This window comes from Vulpes vulpes, chromosome 15 (genome assembly GCF_048418805.1).
Source record: "Vulpes vulpes isolate BD-2025 chromosome 15, VulVul3, whole genome shotgun sequence".
In the NCBI taxonomy this organism is placed as follows: Eukaryota; Metazoa; Chordata; class Mammalia; order Carnivora; family Canidae; genus Vulpes; species Vulpes vulpes.
The window spans coordinates 109493014-109512117 of NC_132794.1; the positions used below are offsets into that span (position 1 = coordinate 109493014).

The 19104-nt window shown below is 47.6% G+C and overlaps 1 protein-coding gene across 1 annotated transcript in view; it reads left to right on the plus strand.

Moving 5' to 3' along the window:
- Positions 1 to 19104, plus strand: part of HTRA1 (HtrA serine peptidase 1) — a 52242-nt gene that overhangs the window by 16432 nt on the left and 16706 nt on the right. The window contains exons 2-3 of the mRNA XM_072740296.1: positions 11706 to 11805; positions 12276 to 12480. Of these exons, the coding sequence (XP_072596397.1) occupies positions 11706 to 11805; positions 12276 to 12480 (305 nt within the window). The remainder of the gene's footprint in view (positions 1 to 11705; positions 11806 to 12275; positions 12481 to 19104) is intronic.

Here is a 19104-nt window from a genome sequence, read left to right on the forward strand (position 1 = left end):
AATGGGGGGGGGGGGGGGTGAGGAGAAGCAGGCTCCCAGGGGCGCAGGAGCCCATGAGGGGCTCAATTCCAGAACCCCGGGATCATGACCTGAGCTTTAGGCAGATGCTTAACGGACTGAGCCATGTAGGTGCCCCAAGCCTCCTTATCTTAAAGTTGAGGACCCTTCAGCCCAGGGGGCTTGCTTGAGGCCACGCTTGCCTCACCCATGAGCAGAGCCCACACCTCGGACCATGGAAGGGGGGGCCTGCCTCCTAGCACGTGGGGTGTCCGTCAGCCCCTGATGACTGCCTGTGGGCTCCTAGACTCGGCCAGATTCAGCATCTCTGTCAGCTCCTGAGCAGTGGGTGCTTCTTCTCAGTACTTCATCTGTACTTTGGGTTTTAAAATCAAATGGAATTGAAATGCAGGCAGGGCCAGCTTTCAAGGGTGTGCAGCCAGTGTGGTCCATGCTCAGAAGGAACCCATACCTGGGTTAAGGCTCTGCTGGTACCCTCTTGGGTTTCTTAATACTTTTGGAACAAGGAGCCCCTGCATTTTCATTTTGCTTGGGGCAAATCATCCATCCCATCCTGAATGTAGGACAGTGCATTAAAATGCCAGTGATTTGATCAATCTGCTCTTGCAACTGATTTGAATTTTGGGAACATGCTGTTCCCTGTGAATAAAGGGGGATTCATTTCTTTTCCCTCGAATACACTGTGTTCTGTTTTCCAAATTAGCTCTACTTCTCGATTCTGCTGAGAAATTGGAAGGCGTGATTGTTCTCATTGGAAGCCAAGGTTGGATTGTTAATCCTGAGTTCTGGCCCTGAGTTCTCAGGCGCGGAAGTGGGATGCGTTTTCCTACAACCATGGGGGCTGGCGGGGGCTGGAGGAGGCTGGAGGCTGAGTGAAGGGGCTGGGAACTGGAAGGGAGGCTACAGCTGCAGAGCAAAGGGGTTAGCCTCCCACCTGTGCCACCTGCCCCTGCGAGCCCTCACGAGCAGCATGCTTTCCTTCTCTGCCATACTTCTTCAGATCCTTCATTGTTCCATGTTTCTGTAGACTGGGCATAGGATCCGCCTTACAGGCTTGCAGGAATAATTAGAGGTAATGTTTATGGAGTGCCTAGCATTGTGCTTGACACATGGTAGATGCTCAATAAATGAGTACTATTATGGTGGTGTCCTTTGATTGCCAATATTGCGGATTGGGTGGGATTTGACTAGCTGTCTGGGAGGAGAATAAGATTCCAGGCAGGAAGAAAAACAGCGTGAGTGCAAGGAGGCAGGATGGAGTGTGAGGTTTTAGGGGGCCACTGAGAAGTTTGCAGCAGTGCAGAGTACGCATTAAGGAGCCCTGGGCCAGAGATTTGGAGAATGAGAGCCACCTCTGACAGAGGGAGCTGAGCTCAGGAAATGGAGACCAGGACGGGGGTCCTGTAGTAAGTTCACACTCCCCAGGTGGTAACTGTCACTTCAAGGGAGACACCTGCAAACGGGCCAGGTGTGCCTGATTAGAATGCAGAAACGGGATTCTGAGAAGCTTTGGAAGTGTGGGGGGAGGCATCAGGAGGACTCAATGCACCTGGGCGGTGATACACCTGCTGAGAGCCGGGAGGTGATCATGGCCTTGAGTGCAGGCTCCGTGTGCATTCTCTCCCTCGGGGCTCTCAACTGCTTGGAGGAGGTGGTATTATCTTCGTGTTGGAGAACAGGAGACTGAAGCTCAGACAGGGCCACTGCCCCAAGTAACCCGGCTGTAAGGGGCAGAATCAGCATTTGAGGCCACGTCTGGCTCGGGAGTCATCCTGGCACTGCTGGGAGCCCTGGGGCCTTTCCCAGCCTCGCTGACCCCCCTAGGAATTTACTGGGGTTGGGGCTCAGCTTGGCATTCCCTCTATCCCTGACAGTCTGAGCGTCACATCGGGAGAGGGTGGGCAGGTCTGCCCGGAGAAGGCACGAGGCTGGAGCTGAGGATGGGGCAGGGCATCCAGGATCCACTGCTAGGATTCCCGGAGCCAGGTCTGGGGCAGCTGCCCTGGAGGGCTCCTTTGGTCCTTCTAAAGCAGATGCCAAAAAACAAAACAAAACAAAACAAAAAACCCCAAAAAACAAAAAATAATAAAGCAGATGCCTTCTGTGCTGGCCATGGTGTCTGGTCGGTGTCTGAGAGGCCTGGCAGCCAGGGCTGAGCATCCTGTAGATGCAGCTCGGGGGTCCCCACACCTTTCCACTGCGAACCGGTCATGAGCTGCAGAGGGCTTGGGGGCCGGGAATGAGTGGAACTGGGACCTGCTACTTGGGTACAGCTGGCGCTCTTGAGTCCCTGCTGGCATGTTTAGGTTTTATGGGATCTGACACTTGTATCATTCAGGGGACCCTCTTTAAGAAAAGAATTCAAAATTATAAGTACAACGTTAGGCATGGACACGATCTTTATTTAGGTTGAAAAAGCACGCCACCACAAATAACAAGTTTTTTAAAGTGAGAAAATACTACAGACTCCAACCCAGAAAAATGTCATAATGTTGTCATTAACTTGCAAGTACACCTTCACTTTTTCTTTCTTTCTTTCTTTCTTTCTTTCTTTCTTTCTTTCTTTCTTTTATTTATTTATTTATTTATTTATTTTTCACCTTCACCTTTAAAATACCATCCTGCCCCATATATTTTTTGGCTATGGACTCTTTGGTGACCTTTTCACATGACATTGTAATGTTTCCTACAGAGAGAATAGAATAATTTTTATTATTGTTGTTGTTGTTAATTTAGTCTTTCCTCTGGCATATTTCTCCACTACCATATATGCCCAGGCCAGGTCACCATACCCCGAACAACCTCTGGCTGCACTAGGGAGCTGGCAGGATGGACGTAGGAGCATCCCTGGAAGCCATTGCTGTACCAGGATAGAAATGCAGAAATGACTTCAAAGCACATTAAGTATCTAATTAAACCCAAGCAAAATGATTCTACGGTTTGACTTCTAAGGCATATCCCCAAATGCGACAGCCACTCTGATGGGGCAGGAGATGTGTGGCAGACGTAAGGGGACAGTGGCCTCAACCAACTGCAGTGTACATTTTTCTTTTAAAGATTTTTATTTATTTATTTGAGAGAGAGAGAGAGAGAGAGAGAGAGAGAGAGTACACAAGCAGGGAGGAGGGGCAGAGGAGAGGGAGAAGCAGGCTCCCTGCAGAGCTGGGAACCCCACATGGGGCTTGGAGGTGAAGACAGACCGTAACAGGCTTAGCCGCCTGGTCAGCCCGCAGTTTAAATATTTTTATAAATATTTGTGTTGTTATTTATTAACCATTTTCCAAAAGTATGTGACAACTGGACACTTTGCTAGGGCCTCTCACAGGGCAAACATTTACCTTCACCTTTTACTGTAAATCCACTTTTGCTCTGAATTATTACAACTGCGTTGGAATTCAGGATCATCTGCTGGAGAGAGAGCCCAAGAAGCATCGGGCAGAGGTACCCTAATTTTCATGCTTTGTGACACCCTTAGTGTCTCAGGAATTTCTTTGTGGTTCCCCCTAGGCCAAAAGAATTACCAAATCGTTCTATTTATCAAGTAATTAGGTCCCAACAACTTAAATAAGTCTTTGTGCCTTTACAGTATAGTAGTCACTTCCAAATAAAGGGGAATTGGTATTTTAATTTTGTTGTTTATGAATGGGCTAGGTGTACTGCTGAGTGCCCACATTATTTATGAATGAGCTAGGTGTACCGCTGGGTGCCATATAATCTCTCAAGTCTTGGAATCAGATTGGACACTGCCACTGCCATTTTGAGTTCAACACTGATTTTTGTACAGTACTTGCTGTTAATCACAGTGACCACCAGAATCCAAAGTGACAAAATATGAGACCATCCAAAGGATTATTGTGCAATCTGATTTTGAAACTGAGAACTAGCCAGAGCTAGTTTTCAAGATATCCAACAGATATCCAACAGATAACAGTTATCACTGTGTTTCCCTAGAAAACTTGAACTATCCTGTGAATTTGCTACGGCACTTGAGGCAGTTAGAGAACTATGGCTTTAGGACCATAAACACTTATTTCTCTCTTCTTCCTGCACCACATCTAATCATTACCTGACATTTTTACCTTAAATATATATAAAAAAAAGTATTCATTTTGATGATTTTAAAGCACATACCCAATTTTGTGATAAATCTTTGACGAGAAACACAGGTAAAAGTCAATCTGTTGGTTCATAGTCTGCACGTGGTGATTTTCATTTTCACTGCAACACATTTTCTTCACTGTGATAATGTATGTCAAATACTTAGTGCCTGGTTTTTTTTTGGCAAATGCATAATAATGGAAGTATTTGTTATGCTAATTTTGATACTAATTAATGAAACGTAGCAATACACTGTGTATCTCTCTTTCCTTGTGTAAGGAAGTTGTTGAAAATATGTAAGAAGAATTATCTATAAAACTCCAGAGACGATTGGTTCCAAGGAAGTAACATTTATGGAGTTGTGTGCTTTCCTAGTAGTTTATACAGAGAAAAGAGGAATCATTTGTTATTTTTTGATGAAATCCTGGCAATTTTAAAACTCATTACATTATAGGAAATGTTGGCTACTTTAATGGGTCATTTGTTGTGTTAAAAATCAGTAATGATAAATATTTGGATAAGTGGAAAGGCCTGTCTTGTAAAATGTTGTGACTCATCATTCTACTAATCCTGGTTATTAAGAATTTTTCATTTTAAAATAAAATCACATAGAACAAGTCATTTGATTTTCTTTTTGAGAGTTATTTTGGCTAGTAGGTTTTTTGCTTCCCACATAAACTTCAGAAATAGCTTATCAATTTCTACACAAACACCTGCTGCGATTTTCAATGGGAGTATGCTGAATCTCTATCAATTTTGGGAAAATTGATAGCTTGACAATAGTGAGTCTTCTGACTCATGAATAGAGTGTATCTCTTTATTTACTTAGTTCTTTTAAAATTCACTTCAGCAAGAAGAAACCATAAAAGATGTTTAACGATGGAGAACAAACTGAGGGTTGATGGAGGGAAGTGGGCAAGGGATGGACTAGATGGGTGATGGGGATGAAGGAGGGCACTTGCTGTGATGAGCACTTGGTATTATATGTAAGTGATGAATCACAGAATTTTACCGCAGAAACCAATATTGTACTGTATGTTGACTACCTAAAATTTAAATTAAAAATAATAAAATTGATTTCAGCAGTGTTTTGCAGTGTTTAGGGTACAGGTCTTGTACATATTTTATTAAATATTTACCTACATATATAATATTTTTGATGTTATTATAATTGGCATTTTTAAATTTTTAATTTCCAGGGGTTTGTTATTACTGCATAGAAATAACAGTTGTGTATACTGACCTGTTATCCTGTGACATTGACAAACTCACTTATTCTAGCAGTATATTTACAGATTCCTAAGCAATTTCCCTATGCACAGTTGTGTCATCTTCAAATACTAACAGTTTTATGTTCTCCTTTCTAACCTCTATCCCTCTGATTTCTTCTTCTAGCTTAATTATTCCAACCAGGACATTGATAAAATACTGAATAGAAGTGGTAAGAGTGGATGTCCTTGTCTTGTTCCCATTTTTAGAGAGAAAGCATTTATTCTTTTGCTATTAAGTATGATGTTAGTTTTAGGTTTTTTATTGATCCCTGTTATCAGGTTGAGAAAATTCTCTTTTTAGTTTGCTGAGTGCTTTTATTGTGAATGGGTGTTCAATTTTTGTCACATCTTTTTACATCTACTGGGATAATCATTTGGGTTTTCTTAGTATTACATTCTAATGTTAAATTTTCTTTTCTTTTCTTTTCTTTTCTTTTCTTTTCTTTTCTCTTCTTTTCTCTTTTTTTTCTTTTTTCTTTTCTTTTCTTTCTTCTTTCTTTCTTTCTTTCTTTTCTTTCTTTCTTTCTTTTCTTTCTTTTCTTTCTTTCTTTCTCTATCCCACAACCCGCAAGATCAGGACCTGAGCCAAAACCAAAAGTTGGACACCTAACCAAATGAGCCACCCATACGCGCCATGTTAAACTTTATTTATCCTTTCCTGGAATAAACCCCACCTTGTCATGATATATTATTCTTTTTGTTAAATTGCTGAATTCTTTTTTTCACCTATATTGCTGAATTCTGTTTGCTTAAAATTTTAAGGATATTTGGTCTGTGTTCATGTTGGATATTAGTCTGAAGTTTTCTTATAATGTCTTTTGTCTGACTTTTATGTTAGAATAATGCTGGGTTCATAAAATAAATTGAGCAGTATTTCCCTATTCTATTTTTGGGAAAAGTTTGTGAAGTATTAGTATTGTTTCTTTCTTAAATGTTTGTTAGAATTCACCCATGAGGTCATGAACCTGAGACTTCCTTTGTGGGAAGGTTTTAAACTGCAAAGACAATTCCTTCAATAGATATAAGATTATTCAGGTTGTCTGTATCTTCTTGGATGAGCTTGGTAACTTATGTCTGGCCATTTTATCTGAGCTGTAGAATTGATGTGCACAAATTTGCCCAGAATATTTCCATATCATATTTTTAATGTCTGTAGGATCTATAGTGATGCTTCCTCTTGATTCACGATATTGGTCATTTTGTCTTTTCTATTTTTAAAAAATTAACCAGGAATGTAAAGACACTTTACCTCCATGTTTCTGAATTCTGAATCTCCAACTTTCTGTAAATGGTGGGCTGTTACTGAACTCCAGTCAGTTCCAGCTTTCTGTACAATAATGGAGCGTTTAGAATGGTTAGAAGAACCAGGCCTTTACCCTGCACGAGGCTTCCAATTTTCATTACCCTCACCATATTGATTTGGCCTAACTAAACAAGGCCCTCACTTTATAGAAGGAGTTATGTTTGTCTTCTGGTGCAGGTTGGTTGCTCCATGTGAGTTTGAGAATGCAGTGGGCTACAGTTCAGGTTAGATCATTTCTATTGACCCAGCTCCCTCTTTCCCTTCTGTAGTGGCTGTGGGTTTGCCTTGGATGCCGGTGAATACAGGTAACATCAAAGCCAGAAAAATTGGCCTGCTACCCAGCTTCCCCTTGATCTCTGCAGGGGAGGCCATGATGGTCCTATTAGGAGGAGTTTCCAGGAGCTACACAAGTTTGCCGAGGTGGGGAGAGTGGTTCTCTCTCTACTCTACCACTGAAGTGTGTGGTGTTCACACCTGTCCAGAGCTGCCTCTGAGCAGCACCTTTACCTACCTATTCTCTTTTTAATTTCAAACTGTATGCCATGACATGGCCAACCACTTCATATATAGTAACTCGTAAAATCAGCATCAAAACCACTTTGAGGTTGGTGTTACTGTCATCACATTTTATGGACAAGGGGATAAGTCTTGGAGGAATGAGGTGACATATACCTAAGGTCACACAGCAGGTAAATGTTGTGCAGAGTGTCACACTCTAATCTAAGACCATGCCTATGTTCTTAGCCATTTTTCCCCTTACTGAGTGGCCCCAAACCCTCCATTCATCTGCATCACTTAGAGACTAGGTTGTGGCAGAGCCGGCCTGGGTCCACCTCTAGGAGTTCTCCACCTCAGTTGATCCCTCTGGAAGAAGACCATTGACTGGCAGTTGAGATCACAGCAAATGGAGCCAGCCAGGGTTTATAAAGACCAGGGGGCAGTGGAAGCCTCCTCTAGTTTGATGGACATTTTACATGGAGCAGGATTCTGACACTAAGCCACACTGCTCTTAGAGACACTTCCATCCCTCATTCTGAAATAGCATTTTTGGGAAGCCAAACACTTCCTCTTTGGTTTGACATCTTGCCCATCTTTGAACAATTAGTTCGTGTTCCTGATGTTCATTGTTTCTGCTCTATTTCATTTGCCCGTTGATGCTGGTCCACTCGGTGATGGTAATGGAGGTCACTGGCTGCTTTTTCATCTAAGCTGCACAATGAAGGCTTGTCAGTTGGGCTTTTCATGATGGTCTGTCCTCCTACTTTTCCTTTCTGTTTACTCATCGGCAGAGTTTGGAGAGTCCTGAGCCCAGTCTTCGATTCCACAAGCTCTTTATCTGGCTGCATGCAGCACGTTGGGGTAAGAGGGAGAGACAGGGGTTAGGTAACAGAATGTTGGAACTGGACTGGATGGACCTTGCAGCTCATTCTAGAGGCACTTGACCCCATATTACAGATGGAGAAATGGAGGCCACCTGGCAGACAGGATGGGAGCTGGGCCTCCTAGTGCCCAGACCAGTCTCCTCCCTTTCCCGGGGTACATGCTTCCTGGAGCCACTGGCTGGTTTGTGTGAGAAAGCAAGTGGTTCTCACATCAGCTGGAAAAACCCATGTCCAGTTTTTACTCCTGATGCTGGCAAATTCTCCTGTGCCTACTTTGGGAAGTCAGAAAGGGGAAGTGAGATAATGATCCTCAGTGGTAAGATTCTGGTGATTGCCCTGCTTGGGGGCAGCTCTGAAGCTCCATGCTGCCCTGCGGGGTCCTGGCCCTTGGGCCTCAAACTTTCTTTTGTTCTTTCCCAGGAAGCTGGTCTGAGGAAGCCCAGATGCGTTTGTTTACTGCTGTCTCTGGGTGATGTTCGCCAGGTTCTGTGGTCAGAAGGAATGTTTCTATCCCCTTCTTTATAGCTCCCTTTGGAGTATTTGGAGAGACAGACCAATTAACAGCAACTACTTAGAAACCTGGGAGGCTAGCAGATATGTCTGGGGCCAGGATTAAGAAGAAAAGTTGTAGATTTGCCCGGATTTTCCTGTTATTTATACTCTCTATTAAGAAAATTTAGTGGGGGTGCCTGGGTGACTCAGAGAAGCGTCTGCCTTCGTCCTGGGGTCCTGGGATGGATTGTCATGTCAGGACCCTTGCTCAGCAGGGAGTCTGCTTCTTCCTTCCCTTCTGCTCCCCATCCCCACTTGTGGTCTCTCTCTCTCTGTGTGTCTCTGTCTCTTTCAAATAAATACAAGCTTTTTTTTTTTTTTTTTTTTTTTTTTAAAGAAAATTCAGTGTCTATGGAGAAGTCATAGGGTCTGTGAGCCTCAGTTTCCCTAAATATAATATGGGCATAATATCTGACTTTCCTCATCCTTGGGGAAAAGTAAAAATAGGATTGATATGGAAGGCAGGTCACACAGCAGGTAAATGTTGAAAAATAATAGCAAAGCAAAAATAAAAAAATAAGTTAACATGAACTTGTTGAATTAGTCTTCCCTGCCTAGTAGGTGCAGATCTTTTTTTGACCTTGGAAAATCATGTTATGCAAAAAGAGAAGGCTTCCAAGTCTGAAGTACAGTTCAGAGCCTCATCGCCAGATCAGAGAGGGGCCCTTTGCTTGTCGATGGTCTCTCACTTCCCAGAGGGAAGGCTTGGGAGAGGTAGGCTGCTCCCCCAGATGCCCAGGGCCCAGGGGTATAGAGTTGAGTTACTGATGTCCTGGTAGGAACCTACAGCCATGGCGGGCTAGACTCCACGCAGTCTAGACAAAGGCTGTGGTGTGGCTAGGGAAGCCTGTGGGCCTGCAGAGCCACGGGGGACTTGAAAGGGTCACAGCTTTCACTGCTGGCCCAGAGCTCAGGCTGTGGCTGCAGGCCCCCCTCACAGGATAGGAGCATGTGGGGAGGGTCTATGTGTGTGTACATGAGTGTGTGCATGCATGTGTATGAGTATAGGTGTGTGAATCTGTATATGAGTGCATGTATGTGTGTGTAAGAGTGTACACATGTGAGTCTTTACATATATGTGAGTGTCTGTGAGAGTGTCTGTGTGTGCATTCATGTCCATGAGTGTGTATGTGAGTGGGTAAGTGTGACCATGTAATTAAGTGTGTGAGAGAGACAGAGTCTGTATGTAGGAATAGGTCTGTGTGTGTACATGTGTGTGTATGTACGTGTGTGTGCATGTTCATGACTAAGTGTGTAGGTGTGAGTGTGGGTTTGTGCTCATGCAAGTGTGTGTTTGTGTGCTCCTCTGTGCATGTGTATTGGAGGTGGGGCACACAGGCCCTTAGGTGAATAAGGGGCAGTTTTGTAGGCCAGTGGCTGCTTTTTATTTTTTATTTTTTTAATTTTAATTTTTTAAAGATTTTATTTATTTATTCATGAGAGACACACAGAGAGAGGCAGAGACATAGGCAGAGGGAGAAGCAGGCTCCATTCAAGGAGCCCGACATGGGACTCTATCCCGGGACTCCGGGATCATGGCCTTTGCCAAAGGCAGACGCTCAACCGCTGAGCCACCCAGGCATTCCAGTGGCTGCTTTTTAAACAGCAAAGTTGTGTCATGGATCCCCCTGAGTGAGCGAGCTGTGACAGGGAGTGACAGGTGAGGGGACAGATGAGTGCTCCTTAGACCATCTATAGTAAAGGAACAGATTTCTTTTCCATTATTTCCTATCCATTATGGATCAATTAAAATATGCTAAAAATGAATTACTACCAAAATGTTGTAAGAAAGACACAAAATATAGGCCCCAATTTAAAATTTTTAGATGCAGCAGACAGATGATTACTCTGTCAAATTGCTCTAAAGGTTTCCGAAAGCTGCCGGTTTCCTGCCGCTGTCTGCGTGGAACCAAGGGGTAGCGAGGCCAGCGGAGCCTCCGGCCCCTGGAGCCTAACGTTAGGCTTGGCGAGTGGCCCAGGGGAAGTGACTGGCCCAAGGGACACAAGGAGAGAGAAAGGAAGAGGTGTGTGGGTTCTTTGCTACAGACCAGCCTAGAACCCCTCTAGCAGTGAAGGCAGAGAGATGTATTGAGAGATACCAGCAGGTGGCACAGAGTTAGGGCCAGAACGGCAGGCTCAGGTTGTACCTTCCTGGGCCACACTGTCTCCGCCTCCACTTGTGCCAGCAGATTGGGTGTCCTGGGGCCTGAGTCTCCAGTAGCTCATTTCTGGATCAGATGCCATGGTGTGTGCATCTGCCTGGTGGAAACCAATTTTTGGCTTTGCTGGGTAAAAGCCCTACTTTTGGGATGTGGGGTTGCTTTGTCTGAAAGTAGCTTTGAAATGGGGTTCACTAGTTAGAGTGTGTATGTTTATATAGAAATTATGGTGATTTGATTTCTCTCTGTCTCTTTTCCCCCCAGTGGTATCAAGGCACCTCTTGTGCCTTCTGGCCTGGGATGTCCCAGAGGGTTGCAATAAACAAGGCATAGTGGAAAACTGCTCTGGGGACAGATGGTGGCTTCTGTTCACTTTGTGGTATCAGTGGGAAGATGGGATATATGCTTTTGCCTTAATGCCATTTCAGGATAGTTTTTTTCGATCTGTAATGTCTAGTGGGCATCTCCTCAAAAGCAGCCTCAGCCCTCCCCTCGGTGGTGGTGGTGGCAGCATGCTGGGAGTGGCTGCTTCTCTGCGGCGCTGAGGGAACCAGCAGGGGCGTGGTGGAGGGTGGTGCTGTGCCTGTGACCTCTTGCCTCACTACCTTCTAAGAGGTCCAGGTAGCTGCTGGTGCCTCCGGCTCAGCATTTTTGCAGCAAAACCTTTGGAAGGAAAGAAGCAGAGCAAAGAGGTCATCTCTGATGGGTGTTGCTTCTTACCTGAGTGTGTGGTCCCTTGAGAGCCCGAAGGATCTTTGCAACAGAGTGCAGGTCAAGACCCCAGACCTTGTCTTGTCATCACTTGTCCAGGGTTCCAAAGGTCCGGGTGTGTATTTTGGCTCCTTCTCACCCAAGCCTTTCTCTGGAGGCCACAGTACAGAGCACAGTGTCTTGACGTGTCCTGTCTTTGCTTTGTTTTCAGGGCAAGAAGACCCTAACAGTTTGCGCCATAAGTACAACTTCATCGCTGACGTGGTGGAGAAGATCGCCCCTGCCGTGGTTCACATCGAGCTGTTTCGCAAGTAAAGAGGGCCTTCTTAAAAAAAAAAAGGGGGGGGGGGCCTTCTTGTTTGCCCACGGCCTCTGAAGCTCCCACCAAGACGTGCTGCTGTTAGCAAGGCACTGGGGCTGTTTCTGGGGGCACTTTGAAGTGTTCAGGAGCCCCTAAATATGTTCCTACAGGAAGATAACATTTCCCCTTCTATGCTTTCCCTTTAGACTGTTTGAATATATATTCTTGACCCTTCTCAATGACTTAAGAACCTCTAGCTCTGAAGAGAGTCCCTAAGAATATTTTCTAAGTGGAATTTTCTGATGCTTGCAAACACCGATAGCCTTCCTTTTTTTTTTTTTTTAATGTTAAATAGACCCACCAACGTGTAAAGTAACAATTGCTAGATGTGTGTTGCTACTGCAGAGCCCGTGAGTCGGTGTGTTGAAGAGTCGATCTGAAGGTGTTTCGGGCTTAACGGGGCTCTCCTCTGGGTTCTAGGCTTCCGTTTTCTAAGAGGGAGGTGCCGGTGGCCAGTGGGTCTGGCTTTATCGTGTCCGAAGATGGATTGATTGTGACAAACGCCCACGTGGTGACCAACAAGCATCGGGTCAAGGTCGAGCTGAAGAATGGTGCCACTTACGAAGCCAAAATCAAGGATGTGGATGAGAAGGCAGACATCGCGCTTATCAAAATTGACCATGAGGTAAGGGTGCTCCCTGCCCGAAGAGCTGAATTTCCAGGTGGCAAAACCTGGCAAGGTCAGAAGGCTCCAGAGTGCCCCGATTTCCTGAGAACCAGTCCAAGCCTGGACCCCAAGAGAACATTTAGGGGCTGCTGAGTGTGGCTTGGGGAGGGGGAAGGTAAGGGGTGGATTCTAGAAGCTTCTGTAATAAGCAGACTGTAAGATCAGGGTTTTAAAAAAGGAAGCTTACATTTTTCTAAAAGAAAGCAATAGGATTGTAAAGAAATTAGTAGGTAAGCAGTGACGTGGAATCTCCCTTCCGTTCCTGAGGCAACTCTTATTGTTCTTTTGTGTTCATTTGTGCAGTCACTGGGTCGGAAAACAAACCAGGTCTCCCAAATGGGGTTTTTGTAAGATAACTAGAGGTGTGTGTGTGTGTTTTAAGATTTAATTATTTGAGGGAGAATGAGTGGAGGATGGGTGGTGGGGGTGTAGAGAGCAAGGGACAGAGAGAGAAGCCTAAGCAGATCCCTGCTGAGCAGAGAGCCCTTCTCCGGACTGGATCCCAGGACCCTGAGATCAAGGACCCGAGCTGAAACCAAGAGTTGGACACTTAACCAACTGAGCCACCCAGGCACCCCTCTAGCTGTGTTTTAGAACAGTGTTCCATTCTTTAAAAACTTTTGGAAACCTTGAGTTAAAGCAAAGCCAATGGGTTTCTTTCTCACAGAATTTCTCAAAACTTTTAATATGCTAATGCACACAGGAGTCTCCCACAGAAGGGTGTATACTCCAAATGATAATCATCTGAGAACTTTTTTTTTTTTCCCCAAAAACTGAGATGTAGGGAGTTCAATCTGGGAAATCTTTGAAAATGGTTTGCTTTCTATTGAAATATTCTCCTGGCAGTCATTTTTGCTCTGTTGATTGGTTTAGCGACGGCTTCATACCTAAAATTAAATCCAGCTCTTACTAGACCATCGTCAATTCCCACTTGTTGGCATGTTGATTGAGGAGGTCTGGTCTTCAGTGAGATTGCATCGATTGGTTTCTTCGTGCCCTTGTAATGTTCCGGGCTTGAAAGATTCCTGGTAGGCTGGAATCTTCTCATAGGCCCAGGACAAGATCCTCGACTGAGAGCCACGAGGCGTCTTTCCCAGCTCTTTGCATACCATTGCCTGGATATGGGCCTTGAGGTCAGACCAGTGTAGTATCCCACAGGCTGTGTTTTGCGGGTCTGTGCTGCTCACTGGGGCGGGAACAGGCTCCGCGGTTGGTGCAGGGAACCGGCCTTTAGCGAGGTCTCAATCGGATACTGTTTCTCTGGGGTAACAGTGGAATTTCTAGCAACAGCTATCTTTGAAAATGTGTCTATTGGTCACAACATCATCACAGCAACTTCTGCTTGATGAGCTCCAATGCTGATCCAGCCTTGGCCTTCATTTGTGACTTCCACCTAATTAGCAAGATAGCTGTATCATCCCCATGTTATAGAGGAAGAAACAGGGGCTCAGAGAGCTTCAGTGACCTGCCCGACGTCACACAGATGTGCTGCGGTGAAGCTAACCTTCCAGGCCAAGGCAGGCTGCTGACCCTCAAGTGCCCAAGGCCATGGCCTTGACCGGAGGGATGGAACCTGGCCTTTTTGGTGTGATGGGCTGGCTGCACTTTAAATAGCCCATGGAAGGCTGATGCTTCCCTGTTTAGGAACATGCAGCTAGAAAGGGGTCCAGGATGTGGTAGTCTCACCGGAAGGAGGCCGGCCAGAATAGCACATCCTGTGGCCGCATGCGGGACTTTTCAGGTCCCCGGAACCCTGGAAGGCAGCCAGCAGTGGGGCTCTCTGCAGGCAGGGTGCTGGCCTGTATGCTGCGTGAGCTCCCGCTGCTGAGTAATTCTGGGTTTGGAATGCGTGGGCACATAATGTGCCTCTGGCCAGGGGGAGATTCTTTTCAGATTTTGAGCCAAGGCGGAGACTCTATGCTTGTATCATCCCCGACATGTCCAGGCAGGATGTGAGGGATCTCAACAGACAGCTTTGTCTCTGACCTGGCCCTTGCTGTCCTTGGGACCCAGCCCTGTGCAGATAGCACAGCTTTTGAGAGGTGTTTCTAGCTCAAGAAAAAGATGCTTTGAATCGAAAAGTTGAACTAAACGTGGCTTTTCAAAAAGGAATCGGAAATGAATGGATATTAAATTGCAGACACCCACACAAGAGACTGGTTTCCACTGACTAAACTGCTTTTTTTTTTTTCTTTTTTTTTGCTGATAGTAGTTGGGAGTGGGGAGAATAAACCATCTCTTCCAGCTCTTTCCCTTTTGTTCCCTCAGTATGATGATTGATTATTTAGGAGGGGGTGGAGATTGGCTTGGAAAGAGGCTCAGTTTGGAAGGAGCCTCTCCTCTCAGCAAATCCAAATCCAAATCCGCCAGAGCATGCGGTTTAATAAGCTGCAGGCTGTTCATGGGCTGGGAGCTCGCCTTGCATTGGGTCACTCGCAGGAATAGCAGAAGACAAGAAACCGCGTGGGAAAACTCAAAGCAGACAGAACAGAACCAGCAAAAATTGGGCCTGAGGATAGAAAATCATTCCAAGTGGTGCGTTGCCACGTAAGGCTGTGGCCCAGCCGTCCCCAGGGCCGTTTTCTGATAACTCAAGGAAATTGATGGGACCACCCTTTGCATCCACGAGCTCGGTGGCTAACTTGGTGGCTCCTAACCTGGGTCCATTTCCTGTCCCCACCATCATGATTTCATTCAGAGGCCCTCCATCGCTTTAACAGCTGTTGTCCTTCCTGAGTGTAATATCACCACATCTTCTTTAAATATTCTTTTTTAAAAAATTTACTTTAGAGAGAGAGAGAGGAGTGCATGCGAGCCCGGGGTGGGAGGTGAGGGGTAGCTGGTGGGGAGAAGCAGAGGGAGAGGGAGAGAGAGAGAGAAGCAGATTCCCCACTGACTGCAGAGTCTGACTCCACACTCAATCCTGGGACCCTGAGATCGTGAGCTGAACCGAGATTAAGAGTCGAACGCTTAACCGACTGAGCCACTCAGGCGCCCTTTGACACTTTTTTTTTTTTTTAAAGATTTTATTTATTTATTCATGTGAGACACAGAGAGTGAAAGAGGCAGAGACACAGGCAGAGGGAGAAGCAGGTTCCTTGCAGGGAGCCCGATGTGGGACTTGATCCAGGGACTCCAGGATCACACCCTGGGCCAAAGGCAGGTGCTAAACCGCTGAGCCACCCAGGGATCCCACCCCTCGACACTTTTAAGGGATAGGAATTACCATGGACATCTGCTGTCATGCCCACGGGTTATCTAGCCGCCCGTCTCCTGGGATCAGTAGCTAGCATTTCCTTTGGGGGCTACGTCTCCCCCATTGGACAGTCTTGGCAGGACCAGGAGTCATGATGCCCCCACCCTCCGGGGCCTGGGAGTGGATACATGATCCATGGATCAAGAAGACCCTCCCCTCCGAGGGGTAGCTGGGTGTCAGCTTCACCGTAACCGCGTGGGCAGTGCTGGTGCAGTCCCTGCCACTGAGCCCCCCGGGTGCTCTGGGCTCCCACCCTTTCTGACCCGATCTGTCTATGTTTCCTTCCATTCTTGGAACTCCCCTCGCATCTCCAGTGAACCCTCCTTGGCTCGAGATTGCCAGTGACATGTCTGGGCTTGCGACCAAAGAACTCTGTTTTTGCTCCTCAACTGCTGAGAAGACACATGTGCACTCACTTTCCCTGCTGAGTTTTGAGAAGAAGGCTCGCCAGCAGAGCGGCCTGGTCTGTCCCCGGCACCCCCCTCACCCCCTAAGGTGGGAGAAGAGGGTGCCCCCCCACCTCTGCAGGCCCATTCTGGTGCTTCTGTCCTAGGATCTGTGCCTCATCTTTCCTGGGGCCAGCAGTCGCCTGGGGAAAGAATGCCAGCTGCAGGAAGTAGGGACAGTGTGCATGCAAACATTTTAATAGAAAGCAGCTTTGAGGGCAGACTAGTTCAGCTTCAGATACAAACTGTTTCCAAATGTGTTCAACATGACACCGGCCCAGTTTGCAGAACATTTAAACATTTCATCCAAATGCAGCATTTTGTCTCTGCAGATTTTTCCCTGAGTAGTTGTTGGGGCGGGGGGGGGGGGGGGGGGGGCGGTGGCGGGCAGAGAGGCTGTGGCTATAGAGGGAGAGGTAAAAGGAGAGTGATTTGGTCTCTCTAGGCCAGACTCCAGGGCAGAGACACCTGGGATATAATGAAGAAGGTAAGAGGGGAGCTGCTTTTCTTACAGCGGTTTCCCAGCTGTGTTGGTGAGGAAGCACCACGTCAAAAGCACACGCCTCCCTTGCTGATTCCAGCTTTCGGACCACGTGCTGTCTACCCTTTTTGCCTTTCCCACTGTTCTTACAGAGGAGCTTAGCTCCTTGCCCAGGGCCTCAGGGGCCTGGCCCGATGGGGCGCCCCCTCCCAGCCTCGCCTCCTCCTTCTGCCCCTCACCCAGCTGCCCAGCCACCCCTCCTCTCTTGCCTCCCTCAGGCCAGGCCAGGGCTGCTCTCCTGGGGATCTTGGCCTTGGCTCCCCAGGGTGTGTCCCCCGCAGCTCCTGCAGAGCTGGCCTTCCCATCCTTCGGGTCTCGCACTGCATGCTGCCCCAGACAGCCCTTCCCCAAGCTGCTGCCCAAGGCGGCTCCCCACATCCCAGCCCCCGACTGTCACTCGGGGGACAGTCACGTTTCACTCTTAGTCTCCCACCTCCTCGTCTCCTTAGCCTGCTTGACCATTGTCTTGTTGATTTAAGTCCATGTGTGCTGCTGGAGTGTGAGGGACACGCCGACCTTACTCACCTGTCGGGTAGTAGGCGCTGGGTGGCTGGACCCAGGACCAGCCCAAGTGTCCCGGGCTCACAGGGAAGCGAGGCCCACTGCTCCGAGACATGCAGGCGGGGACACACGGGGCTCGTGGGGCAGCCCGTGGCCCGTTGTCAGATGAGGGCGTGATGGCACAGCGGGCGGGCCACCCTCCACTTCCCTCTGTGCTCTCAGCCAGGACTCACGATCCCAAGGGCCGTCTGGTCTGGACAGACACCTGGCTTTGCCTGGGCTCCAGGAGCTCTGTGGTCTCGGGGACCTCCGAGCGCTGCCCAGGCACCGAGGTTTCCTGTGGGCGCTTCCCCCTGACGCCAGCAACCGGGGAAGTATGTGCGAGCGGCCAGCTTGAGGCCTGCGAGGTGTTTTTCTTCCCTCACCCCCAATCCCGCGCCCGCCCCTGGCCACCTTCGGGGCCCTTGCCACCTACGGGCCAGGGGCCAGACCCGTTTGAAGTGGCTCAAGAGGAAGACTCCTGGGCGGGGGGCTGCTTTGTTTACAGAGGGTCCTTTTACTGCTGAGCCTGCCGCTGGGGCAGGAAGCTGTAGGCCCAGGACAGGGGTCACTCGGGGCCGGGGAAGGAGGGGGTGCAGGCCCCAGCCGCTGCCCGGCAGGCTCTGTCTCCTGCAGGCCTGTGTGTCAAGATCTGGGCTGGCACGTGGTGAATGTGGCCCGAGTCCTGAGTGAGGAGGGTCGGGGGGCCCAGGACGGCGGGAGGGCCAGGGGGTGGCGGGGGGGGGGGGGGGGCACTGTGCTAGGCGTGACTCACGCCGGCCAGTTCTCCTTAGGCAACCTGGTGGTCGGGGCGCTGACTCAGCCGCATGAGCTGTCCAAGAGTGAATCAGATAACACAGAGCCCGTCCTGGAGTGGCTGCCCATCTTCTGGAGTCTGTCACTCATCCTCGTAAAGCGACTGGAGCCTGGGCTGTGGATCGCACTGCCATAGTTACCCTCTTATTTGGTGTCTGTGTTTTTCCATCTTGGAGTCTTTTCCCTACTCCCTCTGTACCAGTCGTTTTGTGGTCTCGCTCTTTTCTGTCCCAGAACTCAGAGGGCTGCCGTGGCGTTGGCTAAAGATGCCACAGCCCTTGTTGATGTTACAAGGCTTCTGTTACCACATTGATTTTTTTTTTTTTTTTTTTTTTTACCATTTTTAGAGAGTGGGGATCAATATTTCATTAGGTAACGTAAACCCTGGGTAGCAAAGTGAAAGCCGCCCTCATTCCTCCCGGCAGCCTTTGTCCTGGGGCTGATGGGGACGTGGCTCCTTCTGTTCTGATTGCAGCTTCTTCTGGAATGTGAAAATGTTTCAGTTCCCCAAACTATCAAAACCTGGAGCCCTTGTGTGTTCTCTGGCCCTGGCTCAAGAACTCAGTTGATTGTCAAGGAAATTCTTTGGCTATGTTTTTCTCTTAATATGGTAATGCCTTTTTTCACTTTGGCGCTCTGTCTTCAGGGAATGGGATTAAGTCTATTATTTATGGTTCTGACAAAGCAGTTCCCAGGTTGTTGGGGCTGAATTTGTAGGTGGCCCATCCAGAATGTCTCCTGTCCCCTTTCCTGGGGGAGGGGGGCGGGACAGACACCGCTTCCATTTGACAGTTTAGTTGAGTGTGTAACAGTGTGTAAGCCCAGGGTTGGCCAACGGCGGCTTGCAGGCCAAATCCAGCCCTCCATTTGTTTCTGTAAATAAAGTTTTATTGCAACACATCCATGCCCATTCCTTTATTTAAAGTCTGTGGCTGCTTTTGAAGTTGAATAGTTAGGATGGAGACCACATGGCCCATGAAGCT